This window comes from Mercenaria mercenaria, chromosome 14 (assembly GCF_021730395.1).
Source record: "Mercenaria mercenaria strain notata chromosome 14, MADL_Memer_1, whole genome shotgun sequence".
Lineage (NCBI taxonomy): Eukaryota > Metazoa > Mollusca > Bivalvia > Venerida > Veneridae > Mercenaria > Mercenaria mercenaria.
Window position 1 is genome coordinate 7,300,160 of NC_069374.1, and position 23,315 is coordinate 7,323,474.

General features: G+C 34.8%; 1 protein-coding gene across 1 annotated transcript in view; it reads left to right on the forward strand.

The window, feature by feature from the left end:
• The first annotated feature begins 930 nt into the window (after positions 1–930).
• The window catches only part of LOC123526283 (uncharacterized), a 65,333-nt gene continuing 42,948 nt past the window's right edge, over positions 931–23,315 (forward strand). Inside the window, exon 1 of the mRNA XM_045305375.2 lies at positions 931–1,044. Coding sequence (XP_045161310.2) covers positions 969–1,044 — 76 coding nt within the window. The 5' untranslated portion in view covers positions 931–968. The remainder of the gene's footprint in view (positions 1,045–23,315) is intronic.

Consider the following 23,315-nt stretch of genomic DNA (forward strand, 5'->3'; position numbering starts at 1 on the left):
TGCAGGCAATAATTTCATGGCAGAACTTTTGTTTTCAACAAAAAATTCAACAAATGCTTTCCCAGATTTTCACTAAAAGGACGAGTTAAACTGTAAGGCGTAAGTGTTTGAGTAATAGCAGAATAACCTACGGCATACGCTTCGATTGGACGACAGCATCAGATAAGATAAATGCCTGTTTCCAGTCCCCGTATCAGTTGTTCCAGCTGAAATTCAGAGTTGGTTCAACGCTGGTCCAACAGCTGTATTTACAATACTTATTTATTATTGTTGGGCCAACAGTGGCCCAACAACGATTATCCTTTGACGGTTTTCCAACGTTGGCCCAATGACTTCATGTTTACAGGGATATAGCTCTTTGGTTTAAGAAACAAAATATTTAAAAATTGACGTGGGTGGAATAAAATCTGAAAAGTACACCCCTCGATCGGAAGCACCGACAACAAGGCAAACAGTGAAAATTGCAGACTCTGTTTGATTGAGTCTATTCATGAGCAGCTAGTAGATCTACTGGGAAATACAACACTTCCCACGCCCCTAGCACCGACTAAAAGCAGTATTCAATCTTCAAATCTAAATGAGTTGAAATCAATGATTCTGAAGGACCAGAAGATATAACAACCCTGATAAGAAGTCGGTGCTACTTTTTACGGCCGCCACACGCTGAACATTGTGAAGTAAATAAAATCTGAAAAGTCTTGGATACTAAATTGGGGGAGGGCGGCTTTCAGGGGAATAATCCGATATCGAGATTTCCCTGACAGAGGATGTTTTTTTTATTAACTTTCTTTAGTAACATTTTTTGTTTTGATACGCCCAATGTTCTCCTAATTATAAACAAAAAGCGTACACATTTAGGGTAATCATACTTACTTTTTGGTAAATAACAGTGAATTGTGTTAAATTGCGTGAAAATATGTTTGCGGTTTCCGGTACAATTGGCACTGGATTTCGCGAGCAGCAAGAAGATGGAAATTAAATGGAAAAAGCGGCTTTCTTATATAACACTCGGCTTATTTTACTTTATTGGTGGTGTAGAATATGGTAATAAATATTTCGAGTAATTAAATGCTACTGTATGTACCAGGCTCTAGTTAGACTGGCTCGAACCTCAGCTGGGAATATATCTTTATGTAGAATGATGGGTGATCGTATGTGGTAGAACTGATTTATGATCTATAATGACCGATATATTTCTGGGGAATTTCTCTAAACTACAATGAAGACAAGAGTCAACAACTTAATGCTACACTTTTATTTATAGAATTAATCTAGGCTATATAAATCTATATTTATTCACAATTTATTTAAATTTAAATAAACAAAGAAACTTAAAGAATAAAAAGTAGAATTTTAATTATTAATCTAAAGAAGAGAAGGGAAATTAATCTGATGTTTCAGTTTTAGAGTTTTGCTATAAGCAAGTATTATGTGAGAATGATCTCAATTAAACAAATGAAGCTCTTAGGCTTCGGTGACGTACCGGTTGCCCGGTACAGCCTATCTAACTAACAAAATACTATGCACGGGTATATAAATGAAATTTCCCGCGCATAGTCACATGACAGGTATAAACAATTAATAATTGGATCTAACATAAACCAATGAAAATACTTTAAACATTATTATTAACAAATGAATTGATCCGTAGTAAAACACATTCGGCGAAGAAGACAATATGGCGGCGCCCATAAATTACAACAACAAATGAAACAAGAATAGTTAAAGAAAATATTTTAAGCGTAAATCTGACCTGTTACATTCCTTTCTCCTTAAATAAATTAAAATATTGCAAAATATTTTAATACGTAATGAAAAATCTATGTGAATAAGGAATGAAAGTAGATATATATTTAATGATGACTTAAGTCTTGACTTAAGTTAAGGAGTTACTTAATCATAATCAAAACCAAAAATGCAAAGAACAAATAGTCCTAAAATTAAATTATAAAGTACTTTAAAACCTACTGACATAACATTTAACTCTTAAATTATAAAGTAGTAAATAATAACTATAGATTCTTTAAGTAACAATTTATTTATAGTTCTATAATAAAAAGATAGAAATTTCAATGTGGAAATAAATCCAAAAATAACTGACAAAATAGTGTGTTCCAAAAAAAACCATATAACTGTAGCACTATAAGTAAATGAAAAATAATAACACTTGACACTACCAGTGGCTAATTTCGTCATAATAATCTAATTCAATAGGTGACATTGCATTTAGTCCATACAGTTCCACACGTTGAACATTTCTCCTAGCCTCCCTATCTTCCTCCTTCCTGTGTTGTTTTTCTCTCTCATTTTTGACCTGCCTTTCTTCCTCCATATCCCTCCTTTCTTGATGTGAGGGGAAGCGTGGCTTACTGACTCCTGCCGGGCTAATATATTTCGGATTTGCAATCCTAGACACCTCGCACAAGTGTTGTGACCCGTTGCGTTTACTGTGCTGCCGAGCCTCATTACCCCTGAAGACTACAGTGGAACATTTCATACATTTGAAAATGTTTACTACTGGCAGATGTACCCTTGCCCAATGTTCACTGAATCTGTCATAACGACTGAAAAATTTCCCTGTTGAGCAGTGGGGTACAGGGCATTCCATCCCTTGTTCCGGCCATAAAGGTCTGTCAGCTGCCTCTAACATTTGTTGAGCCATGATAACTGAAATTGGCAAGGCAAAGATTTAATTTCAAACAGAAAATATAATTAGAATGAATAAACAAAATACATACTGTTTATTTCCTTATTTTCAAACTTTTTAAAGCATTTTCATACTAATTTATACCTTATTTATTGATTTTTATTTTACATTAATGATTATATTTATACATCATCTTTTATTATTATTATATTTTTACATAATTTATATACATTTTATAGATAAATAATTTTTACAAGAAAGACAACTCTTTTAAACTTGTATTTATAGTTGCAGAATTTATCTCCCTTTTGAGTTTTAACTCGACATACTATTGTATGTTGATTTTTTTTTTTTTTTTTTTTTTTTTTTTTTTTTACACACAAGTATAAAGTAATACAACATAATAATCAGCATCATTAAACATAAAACAAGTTCCATGACTGGTATACAATTATAAATTTACAAGTTTCATGACTTATTACATTTACATATAATGCAATTTCATGAATTTACAAATAACATTACATTTTTACACAAAATTGTGCTGATATGTTTACTTTTAAAATAACTGTATTTTAAGCAATAGATTAAAAACATCTGTGCTGTATTGAATACAACTTGTTTTAAATTATCTTTTATAGATAATTTTAGTCAGGACTATACATTTGTCTTGGTTTGACGCTACGTTCCCTTCTTGATCTTGGAACAAATGGCACTGTGTAATCACTACTCTTAGATTGACATGTATCTGTCTCATTTTGAGAAATGTCAGAATTCGTGACATCATATATGACATCATCTACAATTGTGACATCATTATTCACTTCATCAGGATCAATGGTAAGGTTATCTTCTAACCAATTCTCAGGTCTGGGAATACCCTCATAAGGCTTAAGGTGATCAACATGGACTACTATTTGCTTTGAGTCCTTGGATTTTTGTATCCTGTATGTTAAGTATGTAAGTTTTTCAATAATTAGGTATGGACCCGTCCACCCCAAACCTAATTTTTGATTTGCAGTTGGAGGATACCATCTCCAAACCCAATCACCAGTACAAAATTCTCTTGGTTTTAAGCCTCTATCATAGTATCGTTTCTGTCTAGTGGCAGATATGTCTAAATGATCATTTGCGAACAAGAAAGCATCGCGCATTGTAGACTTGACCCACTCAATGTATTCAATGGGACATTCAATGTCATACTGACCAGGAGGGGGACCAACCATTAAATCAATGGGGTACTCTATGTTTCTACCTAGCATGAGTAAATTTGGTGTACATCCTGTACTGGAATGTTCAGTGGCCCTATAAGCTGCCATAACATAGGGGAGGTGGTCATCCCAGTCTCTGAAATTTATTTCAGAAGAAACAAAGCTGGTTAACATTTGTATGAGTGTTTTATTACAGCGCTCTATCATTCCATCTGATTTTGCGTTATAGGGACAGGTATGTGTTTTTTCAATTTGCAAGATATCACACATTGCAGAAAATAAACGGGATTCAAAATTTCTCCCTTGGTCAGTATGTAATTGTGCAGGAAAACCATACTGAAGGAAAACGTTGGTGATAAGTGTGTCAGCTACTGTATATGCAGTTTGATCAGGTAATGCAAAAGCCATCTTCCACTTAGTAAAGTAACAACCACAGACAATTATGTATTCATTGTTGTTCTTTGTTAAGGGTAAGGGACCTAAAATATCTACAGCACAAATTTCCATAGGTCTGTAGGCTCGAATCTGTTTAAGTGCTGATTTACCTTTACCAAGACCAGGTTTACAACGTGCACACATTTCACACTGACGAACCCACATTGCAATATCTTGATTCATACCAGGCCAAAAGAAACGGCGCTTAACAGCTTCAATTGTACGGTCTCTCCCTAAGTGACCTGCATACCTTTGACAATGTAAATGCTCAAAAATGTGCTTTCTAATCTTATCAGGGGCTACCAGTTTGAGAGAACCCTGACCACTACAGTCTGTACTTTTGAAGTAAAGAAGGTTTTTATGAACTTCAAGCACTTCCCAGTTTTGCCATAATTTAATTGTATCACAATCTATGATAGACAATTTTGATTTTTCAGGTTTTTCAGATTGTTCTTGTTTAAGTCTGATAATTTCTTTTATGGCTACATCACTTTTCTGTAAATTTATCAGCTCTTGATGAGACCAGCAGTTTAACCAATTAACCTCAGGATTTGATAAATCACAAGTAACATTTGCACTGACTGAATTTATGCATGAGCAAGGACTGCTGAAATAGCACATGTCACCTTGACCTTCACAAGTTTCAGTCTGTGTTTGTACATTACATTGATCTTGCTGAATGTTATTTTCATCTTTTGACTGTACTAAAGATTTTACTCTTGAGCTTATTTCAGTTTCATCACCTGGCTTGTTTGAAGTCATATCTGCATTTTGAGCATTTTTATGCTTACAGTTTGTGCATTCCGTACAACCATATATGTTACAGCGTCGTTTAATTTGCCTTGTAAGACTATCTGCATTCAAATGTTTTGAACCTTCACGGTACTCAATATCATACTCATATGCTCCTAACACATTAAGCCAACGAGCTATTAAGCCTTCTGGTTCTTTGAAATTGTGTAAGTGAATTAAGCTTTTGTGATCAGTCCTGATAAGAAATTTCTTTCCTAATAGGTAATGTTTGTAAGCTTGTACAAAATGAACTACAGCTAAAAGCTCGCGTTTTGTGACACAATAATTCTGTTGAGCATTATTTAATGTCTTACTACCGTACGCAATAACTCGTTCTTGCCCATTTTGTATTTGAGAAATAATACCAGAAATGGTGTCTGCGCTTGCATCTGTATCTAAGATGAAATTTCCATTTTCATGCGGAAAAGCAAGAATTGGCGGGCTTATTAAGGATGCTTTTAACTTATCAAAAGCTAACTGCTCAGCATCTCCCCATTTAAATTTAGCCTTTTTTCTTGTCAGCCTAGTGAGAGGTAAAGCAATCTCTGCAAAGTTTTTGATCATTCTCCTGTAATAACCACAAATTCCTAACCATGATTTTACTTCATGCTTATTTCCAGGTACTGGCCATTCTTTAATACATGTTATTTTTGAAGGGTCAGATGTGATACCTTGACTTGATACTTGATGTCCTAGAAATACTATCTTAGTTTGAAAAAGTTTACACTTACTAGGTTTTAACTTCAAGTTTGCTTGTCTGAACCTTAGTAAGACTAGTCTCAGGTTTTCAAGTGCTTCATAAAAGATTTGCCCATAATACAGACATCATCCAAATAAACTAGTACTTTATCAAAACCAAGACCAGCTAAGACAGCCTCCATCAGCCGCTGAAAAGAAGCTGGTGCGTTTTTTAATCCGAAGGGGACAACTCTGAACATAAATTGACCACGTGACGGAATTCTAAAACTAGTTTTTGGTGCATCAAACTCATTCAGTTTCAATTGCCAATATCCCGAAGCTAAGTCTAGACAATGGTAAAAATGGCTGTTTGCAAGTCTATCTAGAGTTTCATCAATCCTAGGTAAGGGATATGCATCAAAGATTGTCACAGAATTCAAGGCTCTCAGATCCACACAAAACCTGACAGAGTTATCTTTCTTTTTCACTAAGCAGATACCTGAAGACCAAGGAGAATTACAAGGCTCAATAACTTTTTTCTCCAACATTTTATCAATTTCTTCATCAACAACACCCTGTAAATGTAAAGGTATTCTTCTTGGTTTACACTGAACTGGCTTAGCATTTCCATTGTAAATGAAATGTTCTGCAATATCTGTTTGACCTAGTTTGCCATCAGGTCCGACAAACACATCTTGAAATTGGGTTAATAATTTTTCAACCTCAACTTTTTGTTTTGAATCAATGGTTGAGGTTAATTAATCAACCAAGGGTCTTAAATGCTCAGGTAAAGTACTTCCAGTACTTTGATCTGGCAATGTCTCATTGCCAAGAAATATCTCATTGACTGGACTCATGTTTCCCATAATTGTGTTGATTTTTATTCTGAATGGAGAGTCATTGACATTCATAACTGACAAAGTAAGATTTTCATCACATGTGTCTACTAATGAATGTGCAATATAGATTCCTTTGCTAATAAAATCTCTGGAGGGATCTAACATATTTATCTTATTTGTATAGTTCCCATTTATATGAGCTGGTATAAACATCTCAGACTGAGCTGGAACAAGTACAGATTCAGAGATTTCTATTCTAGCACAACATAAACTCTGATACCTGTGAAGTTTGACTTTGCCGAGTTTTGTTTTTAAAAGGCGTTTAGGTATTTTCAAGCTAACATCATACCATTCAAAGAAATCAAGACCTAAAATGCCTATCGTTTCTTCCACATTGGCGACATACACATCTAGGCTTACAGGAATATGTTCAATATGAAAAACAAGTTTACATTTACCCTTTATTTGTAAACTAGTACCATTTGCAGACCACAATGTTTCATTGACTGGGTTTAAGTTTGGTTTATTTTTCATTCTGTCATATGCCTTACTAGATAAAATTGATACAGGACTACCTGTGTCAATAAGCATGCCTCCTTTAATTTGATCAAAGGAACATTTGACATAGTAGCATGAAGAAGTTTGAGGGCTCTCTTTATAATCTTCATTTGTAATTGTAAAGGTACTACTTTTAGATGTCAAGTTCTCATTTTGAATCATTTGTGAACATCCCTTATTGCTTTTACTACTTGATGAACAACCCTCTGTCTCAACAACATTCAGGTTTCCTAACATGCAACTTTCACTATCAGTTTTTGAACTGATTGGTCGACCCACACTATCAATACTATTAAGCTTTTCTGTCATACAGTTTTTATTTTCAGTTTTTGAGCTCTTTAAACAGCCCTCATTCTCATTTGTCATATAACTTTTATTTTCAGCCTTTGAAAAACCCTCATTCTCAGCTTCACCTCTCTGTCTCAAAATTTCTGTATTTTGCAAACTTTTCTCTATCATAGAAACATTCATATTTGTTGAACAACCCTCACTATAGGTACAATCCGACCTTGACCTTGACTGTAATATGTCATTATTTACTGACTTTTGATCTTTTACGAGTGCGTTTGTACTGCTACTCTCACACTGTGTGTTTACGGGAGGGGTTATTATAATTTCAGGTATACACTGATTCGCAAGCATATTTGTAGAACCTGCGGGAATCTGCGATTCCGAATTTTGCTTGGAACAATCTGACTTTTTATTTTCTGGCCAATTTGAAACAATATTGACTGAATTTTCGGCCGCAAACCCAGTCTCAATTAGTTTCCCTGGTACGATTGAGGCTGTGTTTGTGAGTAAAATTCACGTCCTTGGAACTTTGGTCCGTAACCTTGTCTTGGTTGGGGTCCCTGCGGGGTATAATAACTATATTGCGGTTGAATTGCTGCTGGGTTATTATAGCAACGTGACTCTACATGCCCTTTCTTATTACAATAACCACACACAATATCCGACCTTCTACTTGGGCCTTGTCTCGGTTCGAACCCTTTACTCTGTTGCTGTGCATTTGCGCCGTAAGGTTGCACAGGATCGGTCCTTTTTGGGCTTTGATTACGTTTATAAGCGTTACTCTGTATATACGACAATTTTTCAGTCAATTTTTGGTCTAATTTTTGATCAAGCAGAGAGGATAACATCTTTTGTAAATCATCTAAACTGCAATCCGCTTTAAGATTTTTCGATCTAAGGGACGCAACTTGATCTTTTTCTAACAAGGATGATGGAGTTGTCTCCCTGACTTCAGTGTTTTCAGGCTTCGAAATCTTATCTACTGAACCCTGTAAAGCACAATACTCAACGGCTGCACTTATTGCCTTATCTAACGAGTCAGGATGTAAAAACTGAACATGTTTTTGTAAATCAAAATTGCCTAATCCGTGGATGTACTGATCAATTATACATGTTTCTAGCGCAGTACTAGGCATAGACGGAAAAGCTTTTTGTCCCAGCTTACGTAATACATATCCAGAATCGGCAACAGTTTCACCCTTTAGTCTTTTCCTAGTTCGAAATTCACACCTGAAAGCTAATTCTCTCTCCTGCGGGGAAAATCTTTGAGTCAGTACTTTCTTAATTTCAAGGTAGTTTGTCATTTGTTCGGGCTTTAATGTAGATAAAAGCCTTTGTGCCTCACCCCTAAGGTTTATAGACAACATACACGCTTTTTGCCTTTTGTCCCAATTATTCCAGCTAGCTACCTGCTCAAAATGAACAATATAATCTGGCCATTCACTAGAGGTACCATCAAACTTATCTGGCTTAATTTCCTTAGTTTTCTGAGGAGTATTATAGCTTGACTGCGGATAAACTGTATTTTGCATACTGTCATCAAACATTGTATGTTTGGTAGGCTGAAAATTACCAACATTGTACACTGTATTTCCTAGCCTATCGTGTGAAGAAGGATCTGTCTGAGTATAAACACCATAACTCCGATCATTGGGTATATACAGGTTATTCATAGAGCTACCTGTCTGTACACCTGTAGGTACAAACGTGTTTGTTTGTGCAATGGGATGGGATAAAGGTGTCTGTATTGTGTTTACAGTTATCGGTGCTGTATATCTGTTTGTTCCGAGAGAATCAAAGTGTGTTCTGTTAGGTTCGAATACCGGGTTCCTGGCTTGTGTATTCATATACTGACGGTTCTCATTCAAAATTGTGGGCCTATGATGCGGAGACATATTGCCCATACAGTCAACAGGTTGTAATAATCTTGTTTGCCTATCATAGTACCTGACTTTTGGTTCTTTACTGCTATGTAGCAACGTTTGACTATTTAAATAAGTACTAACAGGTCGAGAGGTAGGACGACTTTCAATGCTGTTATGTGTTTGTTGATGCCCTAATTCAAAAGTAACGCCATGTTCTCTGCTTCGATACAACCTAGTTGTGTCACTTGCAATGGGTTCTTCTATGTAAGAACCAGCATAATTTATATTCCGTAATCTAGCAGGTAATTCATAATACGTTTCATCAAAGCCAATTCTTGGAGAATTTACATGAGAAGTTACGATACCTTCAGGTCTTCTTATAGGCGAAAACACACAAGTATGTGGATAACTTTCACTCCTTGGTAAAAACACAGAACCCGTGCACGCACTAGCATACATATGACTATCTACATTTGTATAACCGATACCGTCGGTATGAAACGATGTGCTTTGTTCTGCCATACTAATACACAATAACTTTACCCTACTTTATACATGTACTGTATACACAACCTATTTATAATTTATCTTCTTGATACACTTTATTTAAGCGTACATGTATTTTATACAAATTTAACAGATAGACGTTTTATTTATTATAGTAGTAGTCATCCCGTCCCTAGATTTGCCACCTAATGCCACTCTTTGCCACTTATTTCCATGAAAAAAGGGTGGCAGTTGGTGGAAATAGGTGGCATTAGTTGGCGTTTGGTGTAATTCAGCTCTTTTTTCACCTAAGTGGTAAATTTCCCACCAAAAGCCACTTTATTTTGGTGGCATTTAGGTGGCATTAGGTGTAAATTTGAACATAGTTTTTCTTTATGGTGGTAGAAAGGTGTAAATTGGTGGAAAGTAGAACATAGTTTTTTTTTCATGGTGGAAATCGAGTGGCGTTTAGTGGAAAATAGGGACTTAGCAAATTTTCTTGGTGGCGAATAGGTGGAAAAAAACTTAGAAATTTTTGTGATGTTTGATTTAAAAGAGAACTGTAAGACATTGGATTACCCTGTACAAAAATCTTCACATGGACTCGGGTTGGAATCAAGGTATAATGGACACTATACTTCAAACTTCAGGCCTAATTGACACGGAACCTGACTTTGCTAAAACTGCACATTGACAACAGCTCGTAGAACACAAAATGCTCCCCACCCCCACTTGATGTATTCAGTAACTGTACAAGAAACAAAAATCATTTGGTCACTGTGCACTGGATGTTTGATGTACTACCATTAAATCAATAATTATGGGCCATTTACCAGTCATAAGTGACTTCTGTATCAAATGTGATCTTAGACCAAAGCGTTCTCTAGTTATTGGGCAAAAAACGTTCTAGTGTTCTGGGTCAATGTGACCTAGACCTTTGACCATTGAGTTATCATCTGGAAACTGTTTAACTGTTCCAGGTCGCTGTGATTTTGACCTTTGACCTACTGGCCTCCAAGTCAATATGGGTCACTGCTGGTCATGACCAACCTACATATAAAGTTTCATGATCTTAGGCCCAAGCATTCTTGAGTTATCATCCGGAAACCAATTGGTCAACATACCAAATGACCGACAGACTGACCAACATCTGCAAAACAGCCTATACCCAGGCTCCTTCTTCAAAGGGTTTCATTAAAATGAGAATAAGTCTATGCTGACTCTAGCTGGACAAAAATAATATTCAGAATGGTATACAGAAAAATTGAATTTTTGTTCTTTTGTGAGACAGAATATTTATTGCTTATTATAGCTTTGCATTCTATTCAATGAAAGACAGAAAAGTACGAAAATAGGTGGCAACTAGTGGAAATTGGCTGTACTAGCTGAATCTGAAAAGATCATTTTGAAATGTGTCTGCAGTGTATTATTTCTGCATGAGTGAAAATTGGTTAAAGATAAGATTAATGATAGATCAAGTTACAGGCTCCCACACAAATGTATAGAAACAACCCCAGGTGGAATTTGGGTCAGTTAAGATTTATATATGCAGGCAAACATCAGGTCAGATGCAAAGAAATAGTTCTTGCCTATTCTCTTCATTAATTGAACAAAAAAGAAGTGTTTATAAAAAGGATGTTTTTACAATAGCTTTTCAACTTGAGGATTTGACACCTTCTTTAGCTGACCAAGAAAGTGTATGTGTGGAATCAATTTATCTGTGTAGTAATACCAAATTTTGAAATCTGGCATTTGGTGAGTCAGCCTGGGAGAAACTGGAAACACATTGTGAGAGGTAACAAGTTTATACTGTTTATTTTTTTTTTAATTATTACTGTCTTTAACATTGTCTTAACTACTTACACTTAACAAATACTTGAATTTGAAACAACATTTACCAAACTGCTTTGAATTAAAGTCAACACATCTCCTTTTATGTCTTAGGAAGTTTGGCAGATGGATAAATCCCAGATATATTTTCTGGAATATAGCTCAATCTGATGACATGTTTATAACACTGTTTGTAAAATTGTATCATTTTGTAATTATTTACATTATTGATTAGCACTTGGGATACAATATGTACTTTAAACTGTTCATACCAGGTACCTTCTGTGAAAAAAGTGCAACTTTGTGACATGATATGCCTGCCTGACGGTATATCCCTGAGCAGCATACAGCTTATTACTGCATAAAAGAAACATATCAAGATAATTTTGAATCAGGTAAATATTATATGTTTTTATAAAAGCTAATATTAAATAACCCTTAATTTTTAAAGAAATACACCAATTAATAGAAATTCCTGGCATATTATGTGATAAATATTAATTATAAATGTGATGAAAAACCCAAGTGTCAAAGGCGGAGGGATATTATTTTTGGCGTTGTCCTTTCTTTTTTATCTGTCCATCGGATTAACTGAAAATGCTTGTAATTGGAAAAATATTTTTATAGCTTTGTCTATATAATCACTAAACCTCATGTAATTATTATAAGCTCATTAACACTGCTTAACACTGCTCAATTATTGACCTAGTAAAAGAAGTATTTCCCCTTGATTCGGTAAAAAATAGGGATTTTTCCTGCATCTATTGATGGACTTTACAAAAATGTAGATCACTACAGGACAGCACTGCTTGTTCAATTTCCATCAGGATCACTTCAGTAACCAAAGTTATTGCCCTTTAATTGTTTTTCAATCCATAAATTCCTACATAACAATTAATTCATTGATAAATATTCATGAAATCTGACACAAGTGTAAATACACTACACTTAGAGCAATGGTGCTTCCACATCTTTCATCAATTCTCAAATTCTTGTTATTGATTCAAGATGCATATATTTCCACAAAACAATGTAACCGTTTGAGTGAATAGAATTTTTTCTACAATGTAGATTTTGATGAAACTTCTCACAGTTATAATAAAGATGTTGCATATTACTGTGAAATCATTTTTATTCGTGTAGGATGAATTTTCGCGTATTTCGCGCTAGAACCGATGCGTGAATTTAAGACCGCGCTGTTATTATTTTTTAATTTATTTTTTCATTTATAAATTGAAAATGTGCGAATTAAAGCCCGCGCGAAACCGTCCTTTTTACGTTTGCTTGAAATTTCATGCCAGCGAATTTAAATGATTTCACAGTATTTGACATAGATTAAGTTTGTAGAGTTCTTTGTTATGTCAGTGAGTTACAGTTTAGTCTTTGGATTTCATATATTTTCTAGAAGAAATTTACAATTTTCTGCAAAATTATTCAGAATGTTAGAAAAATATATCTATTAATAGATGACATTGTATGGTTTGCTGTTACAGATTGTGTGCTGGAAAAATGGCCTTACATCCAAAGGAGTGAAATTTGGAGAGTCATTCGCCATCTACTTAAGCCATCATGGAATATGAAAAAATAAGACTGCATTGACAACATCCTGATTCTGTGTTCAGATCTTTTGTGATTTCTTGTGAAGAGTCTTTGATTTTTCATAAAAATAAAAAATATATTAATATAATTTGACTTTTGCTTACTACTGAGTTTTTCAGATTCAGCAGGTGCAGCCGATCGTATTTTCCTACTATAGCCAGCTATTTGGTGGCATTTAGTGGAAAATAGGACAGCCACCATAGTGGCGTTTTGGTGAAATTTTGTCTGCTTACTGCCACCTGTTAGGTGGCAATTGGTGGAAGTAAGTGGCGTTTAGTGGAAAATATTTTTACACCATAATGGTGGCATTTTAGTGGTAATTTGTCTAAATACTCCACTTACTGCCACCATGAAGGTGGCTATTGGTGGAATTAAGTGGCAAACAAATTTTCCACCATAATGGTGGCATATTGGTGTTAAACTGTCTAAATACTCCACTTATTGCCACCTAAAGGTGTACACAAGTGGAAAGAGGTGGAATTTAGTGGAAAACAGGTTTGCCACTGTCCTTTTCATTTTTTCACCATTTTGGTGGCATTTTACGTGGCATTTTGGTGGAAAATTGTCTAAATACTCCACCATTGAAAAGGGTGGCATTATAGTGGCAAATCTAGGGACGGGATTGTAGCACTGATTTTCCTTATTTATATAATTTTATTTGATAATTTAAAGTTGTATGACTCTGTCCTGTATGTAGAGTTTATAAAATCGGAGAAAAATGAAAAGGTTACGTTATATTTCTACTAGCAAATTTGTAATTATTCTACACCAGCTAATTGGTCGGTTTTATTACTAGTCAATTGGTCACGGCACCAATGTACCAGGCTCTAGTTAGACTGGCTCGAACCTCAGCTGGGAATATATCTTTATGTAGAATGATGGGTGATCGTATGTGGTAGAACTGATTTATGATCTATAATGACCGATATATTTCTGGGGAATTTCTCTAAACTACAATGAAGACAAGAGTCAACAACTTAGTGCTACACTTTTATTTATAGAATTAATCTAGGCTATATAAATCTATATTTATTCAGAATTTATTTAAATTTAAATAAACAAAGAAACTTTAAGAATAAAAAGTAGAATTTTAATTATTAATCTAAAGAAGAGAAAGGAAATTAATCTGATGTTTCAGTTTTAGAGTTTTGCTATAAGCAAGTATTATGTGAGAATGATCTCAATTAAACAAATGAAGCTCTTAGGCTTCGGTGACGTACCGGTTGCCCGGTACAGCCTATCTAACTAACAAAATACTATGCACGGGTATATAAATGAAATTTCCCGCGCATAGTCACATGACAGGTATAAACAATTAATAATTGGATCTAACATAAACCAATGAAAATACTTTAAACATTATTATTAACAAATGAATTGATCCGTAGTAAAACACATTCGGCGAAGAAGACAGTATGGCGGCGCCCATAAATTACAACAACAAATGAAACAAGAATAGTTAAAGAAAATATTTTAAGCGTAAATCTGACCTGTTACATGTATATATAACTTACAAAAAATTAAGTTTGGGCAAAATTGAGCAGTGTTGAGGATGTCACTGTCAGCTGGCCTAAAACAGCTGATATCTACATTATTATCCAGATATGGATTTATTGCTTTACTAATGTTATATTTTGGTGAGAAAATCATCTACCCAGTCAATGTAGGACTCTAACCTACCAGCTGCAGTTACCCATACTGGTCAGGGGCCACCAACCGGACGCTTTTAGAGGTTTTTCGCCATTTTCTCTTTCATTTCCTTCATTACAACTGTGAAATTTCACATGAACATAGTTAGGTGCACCCTTAAGAAGAAGACTTAATTTGTTTACCCCTAACGAATGATTAATGCCCTTTCCAGGGCCGAATGTAGGGTCAACTAAACTATCCCGACGTCATGTGTTCTCAACATACATGTATTCTCGAGCTATTATGGAAATGGTGACCTGTAAATTTTTGCATGCAACATAATCCTAACAAGTAAATACACACCAGTGTAAACATTGTGTCTGCTGTTTTAAAAATGTAGAAATAAACAATTTACCTCGAATCAAAGCAGGACAGTTTTAGTCTGATTTCAAATTAAGTAAATAAGCTAGAAAATCTTAATGTAACTTTTAACATGGTTTAAAAGTTGATATATATCCATAAATCTTCCGTCAAGCATCATTACTGCTGTCAAAATTTCTGCACCGGAAGTCAATAAAAATAAACCTTGGTGACATCAATCTGCCTGATTTCCACTGTAAGAGATGTGGACTGCGTAAAGTAGCGATAGGCGTTATGTGAAAGAACTGAAAAACATATTTATTTTCTCAGATATAAATCAGGGCTATCTGTAAAGGAAATATTTTAGAGGAAAAGTGTTAATTTTTAAAAGAAGTTCAGGCTATAGCCTTTTGATATTGATATGGGTAGGTTTTGAAAAATATGTAGCAATTTGGGGTTTTCGAATTATTTCAGTTGTCATATAAGTTGCTGGGCAACGATATCATTTGTGAGTACCCATTGTATTAATTTAGAAATATTGAAAAAATAATGTAAAATTCCATATTTATTAAACAGGTGATATTTCCAAATTAAATACTTTTTGCAGTGCTACAGTTTCACAACAGTGGTTTTAACAGAAATGGTAAAAATATCAGTTTCTAGATATAGCTCGGGAATATATGACAGGTGCTTCCTGGAACTAGAAAGTAGGTCACTGATAAAATGTGCTACTGTGAACTCAACGAAAATAGAATTGTGTATTTTTTAAATCAGGATGATCAGGAAGGGGTAAAATTTTGAGGAAATGGTGATTTGAAAGATGAGTTTATCTTATTTATTTTTTAAATATGCCTGTTTTTGTTAGACTGTCGAGAACACATGATGCCAGGATACTTACTTTCACTGCTTGGCAGTACCATATATCTGGACATTTTTTTTACAACTGTTATAGGAACCTCTGTACTGATGACATTTTGATATGTAATGTGAAAATGAGTCAAAGTATTCATTATTGGCCTGAAAGATATAAATTTTATTCAGATTTTTTTGTGTGGAAAACTGCTATATGATAGTAAGAAATGCAGTGCGGATTTCCAAATCCCCCATGATAGTTTCATGCTTCAGTATGAATGACGAAATCAAAAAATGAAATTTCCTCCTCAATAACTTATTTTTGTCAGATATAATTCCACATCATTGTTAAAAAATCAAATGTGTGTTTGACTTATAAAAGATTGCTAAAAATATAGCAAAATTTAGCAGCTACGAAACTGTCCGGTTTGGTGGTCGTCCGGATTTGGTGGTCCTCAACCAGTAGGGATCTGTCATGTGCTAGCCGGTACCCATCAAGCAGCGAGGATCAAACCTCGACTGACATTCTTAGAATGTTTCATCCATCAAAAGTAGGGAACAGTGTCCCGATTAAAACCATAGGTGATGGCAATTGTCTTTATAGAGCAGTGTCTCTATGTTTAAATGGCTCAGAAGATCAACACGCATTGTTAAGATTGTTGTCTGCTTTAGAGATAGAAAACAAATGTTACTACACTTCCAATGAATTCTTGCCAGACAACAGAATAGTCAAACATGAATTTTCAAAACTCCTACATGATGTGATAGTGATAAATAGTTTTTCTGGCATAGACCAAATATTTGTTTCAAACCATTAAATCATATTACCCACCCCAAAACTTCTCTGATTACACATCGGAACCACTGACTTGTCGGGTGATAGGTAGAGGCTGTAGAGATATGGCACCAGATTTGTGCATCATGTGGACACAGATGACAATGCCAACGTCACAGTTAGTACCAAACCACTTTGTACCGCTCGTGCCAAGTTCAAAAATAAGAACTGTTGAAAATGATGGAAGTACATGCTTGCTCAACATTAATGACGTTAATCTTTCTAAAGTTCCAATAGACGCTAGCATTATTCATGTCAATTGTAGCGAATCAGAAACAGTTGAAAGGTCGTTTGATAATGTACCTCTTGACAGTAACTGTTGTGATGATACAGCTGAAACTGGTACAGATACAAATAACCGTTCAACTGATTCTGCTTCGGAGGCAGACACAGAAGATCAATGTAATAAAATTTTCACTGGGAAACTTGACTCGGCATTTATGGAAACACGAAAAGCTGTCCATCTTTTGACAAATGTATCGGGTGAGGGGTTGGGCAAAATTCCAGGGGGCGCTAAAGAAAACTCTTATTTTTTAGTAACAACACAAAAAATTTTGACAAGCGCTCCCGTAGCAAAAAAAGCAGTTTCTCGGACGATTGTGGCGTCTGGAACACTGAAAGTGGTACTTCTCCCAAGACATTTTATCTTTTGGGCAGTAATGGTGACCTGTCCGTCATTTACAAAAAAGATAACGTCTTCTGTAGGTTAACACGCGTCCAGCGGAAAAGGGAATATGTACCTATGAATCCTCAACCTGACATTTCTCAGGTTGTAGCGGTTCATAGGTATTATACTTCCTTGAAGTTGGACCCAAATTATAAGAAAAAGGTCACCTGGTTGGGAGAGAGGGGCTTACAAAGTCAGTTAGCTTTAATTGAGTATGTAGGTAAATTTCCGGGTCTTGGTTCCCATGGTAATTCAAGACAGGAAACCGAGTACCTACGGACACCTGACTACGTAATGGATGAAGTCACGGATTTACTATCAAATAACAAACCCAAACAGGTCTTTGATAAAATGAGAAGTAAGCATGACGTATCTACTCGCCCCACTGGTCTTCAACAAATCCGTGACAAAAAAAAGAATATGACAAAGACTAACGGGCAACATTCATCTTCACGTAAGAATGTTGCAGACCATATACTGAACTTAGAAAACATGGTGTCAAATAATCATTCCTATGTGAGGTCAATCATCCGCTATAATGGTAAGACACCATGTATCATTCTTTACACTGATGAGCAAATGACGGACTTACAAAACATCTGTTGTCAAGATCATACAGTCCTAGGGGTGGACAAAACTTTCAATTTATGTGACATGCACGTCACGGTCACTTGTTATAAGCAACTTAGTGTTAACAGACAACGGACGGACGATCATCCCATATTCATTGGTCCAATTTATCTGCATGATAACAGTGACTTTGAGTCATACTGCCACTTTTTTTATCATTTGAAAATGAAACTCTGCAGCTCCCCCTTGGACAAATTAGTCATTGGCAGTGACGACGAACACGCTCTTGTAAAAGCAGTTTCAACAGCGTTCCCTGAGGCTACCCATGTGCTTTGTACGCGACATCTGCGTCAAAACACAAAACAAAAACTGACTGACGATGCTGTGACATTACGGGATCGGACAGAAATTCTGGAAATGATATTTGGTGACGGTGGAATCTTAGACAGTGATGATAGTATCTGCTTTGAAGAAAAGTGAGATTGGTTAGAACGTCACTGTTTGGAAAAATCACAAAACTTTGTGCGCTATTTCCAAGACAGACTTAGACCGCAGCTCAAAACGAAGGTCAGTGACCCCTCGTTAAATGACAAAATTGACAGTCATTGGACGAACAATAATTGTGAATCCATGAACCATGTCCTTAAACAGGCCATTGACTGGAAGTCTCAGCCATTGACAGACCTAGTCGACATTCTACATACCCTTGTTAAAGGTCAATTGGAGGACTTGCGCGGTGCCCTTATTGGGTCCGGCGAGTTCCGCTTGTCCCAAACCCATGCCCAGTTTCAGGTCACTAAAACTGAGTATGTCCAAATGACGACTCAGCAAAGACAGAAACTTTTCAATCGATTTAGGCGCCATCATATCCAAAAACAAGGTTACATGACATCGACAAATGGACAGTCTACCATTGTTGCTCCTCGCACACATGGTAAAAAATCAGGTCAACAAATACGAAAAATCAACACCCGTACTGTGACTGTGAAATGAACAAAAAGGGATAATTAGCAATGTACATATTATTTAGTAACTACTGATTAGGCTCTAGTGTGAATTACGATATCACTCTGGTGATCATCAGGCTTAACGGTATAGCCCTCACTACGGCTGAAATCAAAAATTCAGCAGAATGATTCTTGAGCACTTGAGTATAACGATATCACTTGTGATCATCAGGCTTCAGTATGGCCCTCACTCGAGCTCATTTCCAGCTACTTCATTGCTAGTTATCCTTTCTGTCGGATTTGAGTCCGAATTGCCAATACATAATTTGTGTACATTTTGTATATACATTGTAATATGTTTAAGTAGTAATAAGGAAATGTGCTTTACACATCTATTTTAAGTCTCAATCTTATCAAGCTTATATTTAATCAAGAAGAAGGAGGCTCGAGTGTGGCCCTCACTCGAGCTGTGATATGAAAAATATTATGTGTACATGTACAAAATACACCAATGCTGATGCAAATGCTATAGATCTACCATGAAAACGGATTAAAAATGAAATAAAACCAAGCAACTCTATGAAATGGATAATTTTACATAATAAATTAATAACTTATCATTTTGAATAGTTAAATTAAGTCTGTCTCATATTCGATGTCTGTAATTTGTTTTGTGTACATAATTTAAGACAAACATATTGTTTATATTGTGTAACTATTATATTTCTGACACATGTGGTTGTTTTTATTCTGTGTATAATCATTATAATGTGTTCTTTTATATGTTTGTTTTATGTATTAACTTTATTAACTTTGTATATAGAAATTGTGATCCGGAATTACTGACACTTAAGAAAAAGAATAAAACTAATATAACATGTTATTTTTTATTCCTCTATATGTATTTTCCGATAAGACCGCCATGATGATTGGATTAACGCCTATTAATTGTCGCTAATATACAATCGCTGTGATTAAATTAGCACCTCGTTAACTATAGATGTACAATACACGATGTGACAAGTGCTTTCCGGACCTTGAATTTGCTTTTCGGTACACAAATACATATAATATTGAACGTAAACAAATGTAAACATTTCATATCATAAAATAGTTAAAGAAAAAAAAATGTTTAGTAATTCTGGATCATCGTATTTTTAATGTTTTTATATGTAAGTCTTGTCTTCAATTTGTGATCATAAAAGTTCAACAACTACGATGAATTTTACAGACCGTCATCTGCTTTATGTTTGTATGTATATTATATGTCGTATGTGCTTGTACATGTTTGTATGTTATTTTGACAGTTGTCACAAAAATAAATATGAAAATTGTTTTCAGATATGCTTTGATTCTCCTTATCTGTTTAACAAGTTTATTTATTTTAACACAGTTTTCTCAAAACCGAAAAGCACTATTGAAATAAATATTATCAAATGAACGTAATTATGAGACTTAAGGACTATGCTATTTCGAAATTATGAATTAGGTGGGTGGGGTACATGATATTATTTCTGAGGAATTTCGAAGTTACTGTAAAACAAACGTTATTCCAATGTGACAATACATTAAAACCATGAAGTGCTTGTCTCTTACTTTAATTAAAAGACTAAAGTGGGAAAAGTTATCAGTATGGTTATGTCACAATTTTCGGTGCAAGTATTCTATGTAATCATGCATAACTGCGAAAAACTATAACATACATAATAAAGCTGAACTATCCGTGTAAATGAGCTGAGAGCTATTTTTCTATTTCCGTTTATTACTTTTCTAAAAAACACATTACAATTTACCAGGTGATGGCAAAATTTGTCATTCTTGTGCACATGCCTTTACACATTAAAGAAGTCCGAACTATAGGTATGGTGTGCGAGAAGGGCCTGAGCGCTTACGTAGTGCTCATTTACACGGATTGTACTGCTTAGATAAATATATATATAACTTTATCATAAGTCCGCAAAGTGCAACAAAAGAAATAGCAGTATCAATTTTGTAATAATATTATTTTTACAAGGTATGTCTGACAAATGACATCAAGAATTCAAACTGACCTTTTAGAAAGCTGCATTTTCAAGTACCTGATATCTTCCACTTTGGTTAAAAAAGCATTTTTACAATAGATAATTACTAACTACAGAAGGTAATAAAAAATACTCTTGACCTAGAGAATGCTACAACCTACTAAACTTCAAAGCTTAAGTTTAAAATTATATTGAACACATTTGCTTTAATTTAAGATGAAAATTAAACTAGAACTCTTATGATAAAAATCGCATAGACCTTTTCGGACAGGTTAGATAGTGAGAAAGCAAACATATCGTACGTATTATTTAGCATGGATGATTTGCACTGTGAATACATATTTTTTACACTTAACATTTAATTCCGCGAGTACATACACATACACATATACATATATATTTACCTTTACCTTTTATACACTAGGAATATGTTCGTTTTACATGTAAGATCAAGGCATTAACCCCCTCGTGAAAATATAATGCATGTGGCGTTCACTGTTGATATATAATTGTAATATCATGTTTTGACGTTACACTGAAACAAACAAATACCCTTTTTGCATATTCATTTATATAAAAAATATAAACAAACAAACAAACCAAAGCGGGAACAATGTTTATTTTGTTTGATTGAGAGTAACACCGAAACGACACAATGAACTTTTCCCAGGTTTTGTTGGTGGAGAAAGACTCCAGGTGCCCCTCCAGACATTTTTTTGGAGCTCAGACTAGTACCTAGCTGGATGGCTTCCTTACGTGAAAAGTTTTACACCTCAAGTGAGGTTTCGATCCCAGGTCGCTGATAGGCGAGGAATTCAAAGCCAGCGACCATGTATATCACGCTTTTCTTTTGCTAGTATAAAACTTAAATATTCAATTAAATTTCGTGAACATAAATGATACTCTTAATGATATTTACCGTCAGAAATTACAAATGGTTGGCCGAATACACCATACTTTTAATTACAAAAGTTTAAACACCATGAGGGTCGGAAAGCACGGAATTTACGTTCTTAAACGTATATGTGAATCGTCTTGTTTGAAATGTAAACAAAGGAATAAAAGTAACTGTTTTCATGTTCGTGGTAAAGATCGAACTGTGTGATTGTCAATGTTCCGGATACGGAATATATATGAATGTATAAACACGGGCCGTTTCATTTAACAGGACTTGAAAGAACATAGTAAGCGATTGTTTATTTATTGTATTTATGTTCTAGTAACCTTTGACACTGATTTCGAGGACAAGCCGGGTTTGTGACATATACATGTCTGTTGTTGGGCTGGAAAAAGATAGGTCCAAAATTTAAACTAAAAGCTATATTCCATAAATCCTTCGTTATTTATGTGCATACAATTCGGTTGTTTAAAGGTTAGAATATCAGAAAATTACAGGAAATAAAACATATCTTTGAAAAAGTCCCGATCTTTCATCATTTGCTTGGTTGGCGCATGATTACAAATTTAATGTTAGTAGGGCGTGATGTCCATGAAGCCGTGTAATGTGATAATTTTGATGACACGTTGAGTTTATTTTGTAATTGTGAGTGATCGTTAAGTGATCAGAAAGATCGGACAGTGGAATGTTATAAAAAAAGTAATGCTTTATTTAGATTAGAAAGTGAATCGTACTATACAATAAGGAAACCTAAGGTAAAATACTCCTTTTATTTCGTTCACTGAAGAAAACATGGCTGACATATTTTTGTAAAAAAGCGGTGCACGTGTGATTTGTGTAACACAGTTTAACGACGATTTCTTAGAAAACTAACGCTCAGCTCATTTACACTGACATATCCCTGATTGATGAATATATAATTATATTATATAAATATGAGAGACTTGTGGTACCAAATACTTGCACCGAAAATTTCTATGCATTTTCTTCTAGTACACTGTTGGGACATGTTTTTGAGTGTCACTGATACTTTATAATTTACTCGGAGATACATTTTTTCATTATCATTAGTTTCTCTTTGATCCCCGTGCATTTCTCGTGTTGTTACGACATTCTCAGTTTTACATAGGAATTTTGCATTTCAAAATAGCATAGTCCTTAATTTGACCAAATATTTATCAGTTTTTATTACTTTTTCAATCATTACAAGTTAAACAGATTCAACGCTATGATTAAAGATTGCGGTCGTGTTGATATATTCACGAAGTGAATGGACATGTGCGTCGGACATTTAGTTTTCATGTA